Source organism: Marmota marmota, unplaced genomic scaffold (genome assembly GCF_001458135.2).
Source record: "Marmota marmota marmota unplaced genomic scaffold, marMar, whole genome shotgun sequence".
Lineage (NCBI taxonomy): Eukaryota > Metazoa > Chordata > Mammalia > Rodentia > Sciuridae > Marmota > Marmota marmota.
Window position 1 is genome coordinate 15,007,956 of NW_025999990.1, and position 10,522 is coordinate 15,018,477.

Below are 10,522 nucleotides of genomic sequence, written 5' to 3' on the forward strand. Positions count from 1 at the left end.
AAAAAAATAGATAGCGGTAAGCAGGACCCAGAGGAGCTGCTATTCACAGTTCTTACATGCACAACTCTTTCAGGATTCACACTTAAAGTACTTTTTAAAGTACTTTAACAACCTGCTTCTCTTTCTCTTGTAAAACTAAAGGTCCACTTTATTACATAAAAGTTTTATACAGTGTAAAACCAGAACTGTATGTAAAATACGGCATCTAAATGTGGTGAAGTAGTCAGTCTTCCTCCATTGGTTCCTCGGGGACTTCGGTGGCATCCTCGTCATTTTCCACGGAGGATTCTGAGAGAACCTCTCCAGTTTTACTGGAACTGGATCCTACTGATTCTTCTGTCTGGTGGCAGTCAGAACCACTACTTACAGGGCCCGGGGTGTCACTCCCTTCAGAATGTAAATCCTTCTCAGCTCGAGACACAGCCGATTCCTCCACCTGACTCTTCTCCTCAGAGGTCTCCTCGTTCACAGTTAAGGCATCATCAGGTTCTTTTTCTTGATTTTTTCTTTCTGGGATTATTTCTCTCGATGTCATAAAAGACTCTTCTTCTTCCTCCTTCTCCTCCTCCTCCTCTTCTGTGCAGTGCTGCTGGGTACAACTACTTTCTTTGTCCTTGTCCTGAGATGATGATGGTGCCTCTGCGTCCTCCGCCAGGACCGAGGCCCCCTCACTGGACGAGGTCTCACTGGCCGTCTCTCTGACTTCCCTGTCTCTGTCAAACCTGAGTCTTTTGGCCTCGTGCCCTTCAGCCTCCACGGCGTCGTCATCTGAATGTTTGTTTTTTATAGGACTCACTGAAGACCCTTCTGATTCAGATGCTGCAGAGTCACTGTGGTTTCTTTCTTCATTATGTGGTGAGTTTGACTCTTTGCTGTCACTGCTCTCAGGCAAACCGTTGGTTGTCAAGGGGGCGGATAAAGACACCTTTGGTCGATTCAGTGGCCGGGGTGTTCCAGGCCCATTTATATTAGACCTATCAGTGTAGCTTGGTGAATTTCCAGGGAACATAACACCATTCATTCGATTTAAACTATTTGAATTGTTTTTCTCTGAAGAAGGATAAACACAGCTAACAACCATCACATTCTTTTCTACTCCTCTGAGAAATTTGTCTGTTCCTGTATAGTTTCTCCTTGGATCTGTTAGCAATTCACATAGTCGCTGAATAGTAAAAGGGATACCATTAAATCCAGTGACAATTTTCAGAATTCTTTCCTTCATTTCATCAAAGGGAATATATTCGACATTAGGATTAGGAGGACCTCTTGGTTCAGGAGCTGAAGTTCTGAAATCATCCATCACTTTCTCCAGTTTGAAAATAAAATAGCCTTTAAATTGAGACCATTGAATCATTGTTTCTCCAGTCTTGGCGACATGACAAAGAAACTGATCCAGGACGGGACAAACTTCCTTCTTCCCCCTCTTCTCAAAATCTGCGCCTGGGACCCGAGGATGGGGGAAGTGGTAACGCGCCCGCCGAGGCCCGCGAAGCTGCCTGCGACCCCCGCATCGCCTAGGCGCCGCGGGAGGGCAGGGACCCCAGCCCCGGTGGGTCACGGTGCGCGACCGTGACTCCCTTTCTCTTTCTTGGTTTTCTTCCTTACCTTTTCCCTATCTTTCCTCTGGAGCGTGATCACTCCGATTAGGTGTAATTTACTAAATGCAAATAGGTGAATGTTAGGAGATGGTCTACAGTCCTCCAAGCCCTTAGCTGCCCCCCAAGTACTCCTGTCTATTCTCTTGTTAATATCCACCTCCATTTGAGCAACCCCCTAAAGAAGCTAAGATATACTAACCTCCATACCATCACATCTCCTGACCTTAACATAAAATCCTAAGTTCAAACCTTAATTCTCTATATGACATCAAAATCTGTAGGCCTTTAATGAAACTAATGAATCTACTTTAAATCACAATTAAATCCAACATCTCTAAATGTTATATCCGAACACAAATGAGAGATCTCAGAGCTATACAAAACCAAAACAAATTTACAGGAGAAGATAATAACACAGCAGTCAAACAGAGCTGGAAAGAAACATGAGCACCATGAAAAAAGGAAGAAAAGGAACACAAACAATTCAGGTCAGCTTAAATTTACAGGAGATGCTAGATGCATCAGAAAAATGGTCAAATAAAGAACACAAGGCATACCTGACTCAGATGGAATGGAATCTTAAAGAGATCATTAGACAGCAAATGCAAGCAATGAAAGAACACTTCGACAATGAATTACACAAACAAATTCAAAAATCAAATGAACAACTCTACAGGGATATAGAGGTTATAAAAAAAAACCAAACAGAAATCCTAGAAATGAAGGAAAGTATAAACCAAATTAAAAAATCAAATGAAAGTATCACCAGTAGAGTAGACCAAGTAGAAGTCAGAACATCAGACAACGAAGACAAAATATATCATCTCGAAAAGAGTCTAGTCAACTCAGAAAGGTTGGTAAGAAATCATGAGCAAAACATCCAAGCGATATGGGATATCATTAAAAAACCAAATTTAAGAGTCATTGGGATAGAGGAAGGTATAGAGGTCCAAACCTAAGGAATTAGCAATCTGTTAAATGAAATAATTTTAGAAAACTTCCAGATATGAAAAATGAAACGGATTTAAAAATCCTAGAAGCCTACAGGACACCGAACATACAGAACCTCAATAGACCAACTCCAAGACCATTGTTATGAAGATATCCAACATACAGAACAAGGATAGAATATTAAAAGCTACAAGAGAAAGGAGGCAGATTACATTTAGTGGTGAACCAATTAGGTTAAAGGCAGACTTCTCATCACAGACACTGAAAGCGAGAAGATCCTGGAATAACGTTTTTCAAACGCTGAAAGATAATGGGTGCCAACCAAGAATATTGTATCCAGCAAAACTAAGCTTCAGGTTTGACAATGAAATAAAAATCTTCCATGATAAACAAAAGTTAAAAGAATTTGCAGCCAGAAAACCAGCACTGAAAATCATCTTAGGCAAAACACTACACAAAGAGGAAATGAAAAATAACATCCAACACCAACAGTGGGTAGTACCTCAGTAAAGCAAGGGTGGGAAAAAAAACTAATCAAAGAGGGAAAAACAAACCAAATTAAAAACAAACAAACAAACAAACATGACTGGAAGTACAAACCATATATCAATAGTAACCCTTTATTGGTGGCTTAAACTCACCAATAAAGCGACATAGGCTGGTAACCTAAATTAAAAAAACAGATCCAACAATATGCTGCCTTCAGGAGACTCATCTGATTGGAAAAGACATACACAGGCTGAAGGTGAAAGGTTGGGAAAAATCACACCCCTCACATGGTCCTTGGAAGCAAGCAGGGGTGGCCATCCTCATATCCAATAAAATCGACTTCAAGCCTAAGTTAATCAAAAGGGATAAGGAAGGACACTATATACTGGTAAAGGGAAACATTCACCAACAAGACATAAAAATTATCAATATTTATGCACCAAACTATGGTGCAGCTACATTCATAAAACAAACTCTCCTCAAGTTCAAGAGTCAAATAGACCACAGCACAATAATTTTGGGTGACTTCAACACACCTCTCTCACCATTGGACAGATCTTCCAAAAAAAAGTTGAATAAAGAAACTATAGAACTCAATAACACAATTAATAACCTAGACTTAACCGACATATATAGAATAATATATCAACCATCATCAAGCGGATATACTTTTTCTCAGCAGCACATGGATCCTTCTCAAAAATAGACCATATATTATGCCATAGGGCAACCCTTAGAAATTATAAAGGTGTAGAGATAATACCATACATATTATCTGATCATAATGGAATGAAACTGGAAATCAACGATAAAAGAAGGAAGGAAAAATCCTACATCACTTGGAAATTGAACAATATGTTACTGAATGATCAATGGGTTATGGAAGACATAAAGGAGGAAATCAAAAAATTCTTAGAGATACATGAAAATACAGACACAACATATCGGAATCTATGGGACACTATGAAAGCATTTTTAAGAGGGAAATTCATTGCCTGGAGTTCATTCCTCAAAAAAAGGAAAAGACAACAAATAAATGAGCTCACACTTCATCTCAAAGCCCTAGAAAAGGAAGAGCAAAACAACAGCAAATGTAGCAGAAGGCAAGAAATAATTAAAATCAGAGCGGAAATCAACGAAATTGAAACAAAAGAAACTATTGAAAAAATTAACAAAACTAAAAGTTGGTTCTTTGAAAAAATAAATAAGATCGACAGACCCTTAGCCATGCTAACGAAGAGAAGAAGAGAGAGAACTCAAATCACTAACATACGGGATGAAAAAGGCAATATCACAACAGACACTACAGAAATACAGAAGACAATTAGAAATTATTTTGAAAACCTATATTCCAATAAAATAGAAGATAGTGAAGACATCGATAAATTCCTTAAGTCATATGATTTGCCCAGACTGAGTCAGGAGGATACTCACAACTTAAACAGACCAATAACAATAGATGAAATAGAAGAAGCAATCAAAAGACTTCCAACCAAGAAAAGCCCAGGACCGGATGGGTATACAGCGGAGTTTTACAAAACCTTTAAGGAAGAATTAATACCAATACTTTTCAAGTTATTTCAGGAAATAGAAAAAGAAGGAGCTCTGCCAAATTCATTCTATGAGGCCAACATCACCCTGATTCCGAAACCAGACAAAGACACCTCAAAGAAAGAAAACTACAGACCAATATCTCTGATGAACCTAGATGCAAAAATCCTCAATAAAATTCTGGCGAATCGGATACAAAGGCACATCAAAAAAATTGTGCACCATGATCAAGTAGGATTCATCCCTGGGATGCAAGGATGGTTCAATATACGGAAATCAATAAATGTTATTCACCACATCAATAGACTTAAAAATAAGAACCATATGATCATCTCAATAGACGCAGAAAAAGCATTCGACAAAGTACAGCATCCCTTTATGTTCAAAACATTAGAAAAACTAGGGATAACAGGAACTTACCTCGACATTGTAAAAGCTATCTATGCTAAGCCTCAGGCTAGCATCATTCTCAATGGAGAAAAATTGAAGGCATTCCCCCTAAAATCTGGAACAAGACAGGGATGCCCTCTATCACCACTTCTATTCAATATAGTTCTCGAAACACTGGCCAGAGCAATTAGACAGACGAAAGAAATTAAAGGCATAAAAATAGGAAAGGAAGAACTTAAATTATCACTATTTGCAGATGACATGATTCTATACCTAGAAGACCCAAAAGGGTCTACAAAAAAACTACTAGAACTAATAAATGAATTCAGCAAAGTGGCAGGATATAAAATCAACACGCATAAATCAAAGGCATTTCTGTATATCAGCGACAAAACTTCTGAAACGGAAATGAGGAAAAACACTCCATTCACAATATCCTCAAAAAAAATAAAATACTTGGGAATCAACCTAACAAAAGAGGTGAAAGATTTATACAATGAAAACTACAGAACCCTAAAGAGAGAAACAGAAGAAGATCTTAGAAGATGGAAAAATGTACCCTGTTCATGGATAGGCAGAACTAACATCATCAAAATGGTGATATTACCAAAAGTACTCTGTAGGTTTAATACAATGCCAATCAAAATTCCAATGGAATTTCTTGTAGAAATAGTTAAATTAATCATGAAATTCATCTGAAAAAATAAAAGACCCAGAATAGCAAAAGCAATTCTAAGCAGGGAGAGTGAAACTGGCGGTACAGCAATACCAGACTTCAAACTATATTACAGAGCAATAGTAACAAAAACAGCATGGTAGTGGTACCAAAACAGGTGGGTGGACCAATGGTACAGAATAGAGGACACAGAGACCAATCCACAAAATTACAACTACCTTATATTAGACAAAGGTGCTAAAAGCATGCAATGGAGAAAGGATAGCATCTTCAACAAATGCTGCTGGGAAAACTGGAAATCCATATGCAACAAAATGAAACTGAATCCCTTTCTCTCACCATGCACAAAAGTTAACTCAAAATGGATCAAGGAGCTAGGTATCAAATCAGAAACTCTGCGTCTGATAGAAGAAAAAGTTGGCTCCGATCTCCATCTTGTGGTGTCGGGCTCCAAATTCCTTAATAGGACACCTATAGCACAAGAATTAAAATCAAGAATCAACAAATGGGACTTACTCAAACTAAGAAGTTTTTTTCTCAGCAAGAGAAACAATAAGAGAGGTAAATAGGGAGCCTACATCCTGGGAACAAATTTTTGCTCCTCATACTTCAGATAGAGCCCTAATATCCAGAGTATACAAAGAACTCAAAAAATTAAACAATAAGAAAACAAATAACGCAATCAACAAATGGGCCAAGGACCTGAACAGACACTTCTCAGAGAAGGATATACAGTTAATCAACAAATACACAAAAAAATGCTCACCATCTCTAGCAATCAGAGAAATGCAAATCAAAACCACCCTACGATACCATCTCACTCCAGTAAGAATGGCAGCCATTATGAAGTCAAACAACAACAAGTGCTGGCGAGGATGTCCCCTTATTGGACTATTCCCCAAAGACCTAAAAAGAACATACTATAGGGATACAGCTACATCAATGTTCATAGCAGCACAATTCACAATAGCTAGACTGTGGAACCAACCTAGATGCCCTTCAATAGATGAATGGATAAAAAAAAGTGGCATTTATACACAATGAAGTATTACTCAGCACTAAAAAAAAAAAAACCAAAATCATGGCATTTGCAGGGAAATAGATGGCATTAGAGCAGATTATGCTAAGTGAAGCTAGCCAATCCCTAAAAAACAAATGCCAAATGTCTTCTTTGATATAAGGAGGGCAACTCAGAGCAGGGAGGAAGAGCATGAGAAGAAGATTACCATTAAACAGGGACGAGAGGTGGGAGGGAATGGGAGAGAGAAGGGGAATTGCATGGAAATGGAAGGAGACCCTCATTGTTATACAAAATTACATAAGAGGAAGTGAGGGGAAAGGTAAAAAAAAAACAAGAGAGAGAAATGAATTACAGTAGATGGGGTAGAGAGAGAAGATGGGAGGGGAGGGGAAGGGGAATAGGAAGGGGATAGGAAAGGCAGCAGAATACAACAGACACTGGTATGGTAGTATTATAAACATGGATGTGTAACCAATGTGATCCTGCAATCTGTATATGGGGTAAAAATGGGAGTTCATAACCCACTTGAATCAAATGTATGAAATATGATATGTCAAGAGCATTGTAATGTTTTGAGCAACCAATAAAAAAAAGAAAAAGAAAAAAAAGAAAGGATATCAATGGAGTAGAGGAAGGAAATAGAGAGGATGGGAGGAGGGATGGGAAAAGGCAGAAACTGGGGAATGAAATTGACCAAATAATGCTATGTATGCATATGAATATGCCACAGAGAATCTAATCTTTTATGTATATCTGCAAAGTACCAATTTAAAAAATAATAAATAAAATATGGAAAGCAAATAGAATAAAGTAGAATAAAACTGAAATGGAGCAAGTTATATTCCATGCATGTATGATTATGTCAAAATGTACCTCACTATCAGGCATAACTATAATGCACTAATAAATACATTGAAAGGAAAAAAAAAACACTAAGCATACTTAACATATGAGTTAAGAACAATGCTTACCAGACATTTGAGTAAAGCTTCTAATATCAAGGATTTAGATCAAAATAAGCTCATAAAAGAAACTTGAAGCAAACAGAGATAATACAGTAAATAGAAGAAAATCTTGATAAAGCTCATATCTTGGGAGGTGAAATAATATGCTACACTCACAAAAAAAAGTGAATATTCAGAAATCAAGAAGTTGTTTTAGAATCCGAAAATTCCTAGCAAATAGTTTTTGTAAGAAGTAAATATGCAAGCTACATTGGAGACAATATCTTCAAAAGTAAAACAAGAACAAAAAAGAACATAAGAAAAGATAATCCATTTCCCTTGTAAAATCTAATATATAAGTTGGAATCTTTCTATTTTTAGTCTGTTATTAAGAGGAGGCTATAGTTTTTTCTATTCTTGTAGAGCAGAAAAGTACTGTGGAGAGCCATATAATTTTAACCTGCTTAGTAGAGACTATGGGAATTTGGAGATGTTTTCACAAATCAATACTCCTTTATTGAAACTTATGTCTTCACTGCCTATACCAAAGTTTCCAAATTTTTCCAAATTAAATATTCAAATTTTAATTTTACTTGGATATATTTTATGTTCAGCAATTTGTGACTACTCTGAAATGCTGTGTTTACTCAACAAGAGGTTGCAAAACCTATTTCAATCCATGTATAATTGTGAAAGAGCTGATAAGTCACTTTTCTAAAAATTTCTAAAGTAATAAGCTTAAATGTTAGGAAAAGGAACATTGAAATCATATGCAAATTACTTAATAAAGAACTTGTAATCCTCAGTTACTTTACCTATGACTCAAGGCATCCCTGAGAATATTAAATGATTTAGCACCACATCTGTCAGCTAGCAAGTGTTAGCTATTGTTAATATTATTATCATCAATATTTTACACTGAATTGAGCTAATATAATTCTATGCCAAAGCAGAAAAATTTTAAAGGTTACCTGACAGGCTTATTCTTGGTGACTGCTCAGTTTCTGCTCCTCTTTTTTATTTTTCCAAGAATGAAAATAGATTCACTAGCCCTTTTGTCAACTTTTATAAATCAGCACTGATTTGAACAAACCAGCATGAAATTCACCTGCCAAATTAAAGAAATAAGAAAAATTTAAAATTGCTTTCAAATATATTATCAGAGTTATAACAGAATAGCATATTCCCCTTTTTATATTCCACTTAAATACTATGTACTTTTAAAGCTGAAATAAAACATATTCAATACAAATTTTGAATAGCAATATCATTTAAGTTTGTGATTCAAATTGCATGTGATTCAAATCGATCTCCAAAATCATTTTCTGCCCCCTAATGGATCTATAAAATTATATACACAAAAAATGAATATGTTAATGCATTTGATATAGAAGAGTGGTGCTAGATGTCATGGCAGGGACCTTGCAAATGATTGTAAAAGCTATTTCTTTTTTAAAGCCTCCAGTTACTGGGGAGAAATGAGACAAACTTACATTTCCAATAACAGATCAAAATTAGTTATAAAGCCAAAAGCCCAGATGAGAGAATGATTTAACATGGAAATGGGATCTTTGAGAAGCACCTTTTCCAGAGATTTTAAATAATACTATTCCAGAGGCTGGAGTTTTCTATGTACTATATAACATACTACCTACCCTTTGGAGTCCTCTAAATAATAACTGAACTCATTGCTTACAATCTGGATACCATTACCCTGTCATGGCCAATCATTTCACATTGAGGAATAGTTCAAAACTCTCTTTTACTGAGAGGGCCTTGCTTGAGAGCAGTGAGAAGACATTCATGGAATGGTTTGAAGCCAAGGTCCAATGGTTTTACTGTCCAGCCAATGTCATAGGGTCCAACCCACCCAGGTGTTCCCAACCAAGGTTATTCAATGGCAAAAGAATGTACTCAAAGAACCTTCTTTTATTGTCTAGATTCGGGTGATTTTTGCCTTTTCGCCATCTGGCGGTATTCCTCTGTAACTGCAACCACCAGGCTAATTGACAGAAATACAGACTACTTCCAGAGAAGTCTTGTAATTTTGAGGAAAGGAAGATAGACATATGCAATTATTTCTCTTTCTATATCTACCTGATTCCCTGTATAAGAAACATTAAAAGAATACTTATGCAGAATCCTGATGGCGAAGCATATATTTATGATTCCAAGGGTCCTGAAAGGAAATCTAAAAGACGGAAGCCAACAGATGTTACTCTATAACCAGATGCTATGTAGACAGTGCCATCTGATGAGGCTGTCTGTGTTGGAGGATGAGCGATGTGTATTTCTGTGTCAAGAAACCAGCCTAAGAAAGTGCTGTGACTTTCTCAAGGAGTAACTTGAAAAATGGGAATAATCAGGAATATTTTTATGGACACCAAAATATTCATTTTAAAATGCCTAGACCTGAGCTATGACTCTGAGATATCCAGTATGACACAGACGTTTTCTATTTCTCAACAGGGGCTCCTGAAAAGCTTAAGTTACGGTTGAATGGGAGTCTTAGCTCACTTGGATCCATATCTTAGAAATTCATGGGTTAAATGAATCTTTTGTTCACCTTATTAACTGCAATATAATATCATAAAAATAGCCTAGGCATTTTGACTTCAGTAAATTAGATATCCCCATTATCTCCTGGGGTCTTATGATTTTAAATTTCTGTTCATGGGGCCTAATGACTATCTACAGGGTGAAAAATGCAGCTTTGAAGGTTAGAATTCCTCTGGGCTTCTTCGAAATAATTCCTTCTTTTAACCTATGAAGAATCCCTCATTAGCAGGTCCATCCTTCTATATTTGAAAGGGATTCATTATGTGCCACCTACAGTGCCTAAAATTCTACCATTAGCAATTCAAAATATCTAGTTTGCAGGGGAGGAGGTAATGTGTATCTA

General features: G+C 36.8%; 1 protein-coding gene across 1 annotated transcript; it reads right to left on the reverse strand.

Moving 5' to 3' along the window:
• Positions 1-6: 6 nt before the first annotated feature.
• On the reverse strand, positions 7-1,560 carry LOC107139382 (serine/threonine-protein phosphatase 4 regulatory subunit 2-like). Its single transcript, XM_015482233.2, has one exon. The coding sequence runs from the start codon at positions 1,352-1,354 to the stop codon at positions 224-226; it is 1,131 nt and encodes a 376-aa protein (XP_015337719.1). The 5' UTR covers positions 1,355-1,560; the 3' UTR covers positions 7-223.
• Between the last annotated feature and the right edge of the window lie 8,962 nt (positions 1,561-10,522).

Bases quoted from the DNA above. Each gene is read 5' to 3' on its own strand.
- LOC107139382 (XM_015482233.2), bottom strand. From the start codon at position 1,354: ATGATTCAATGGTCTCAATTTAAAGGCTATTTTATTTTCAAACTGGAG.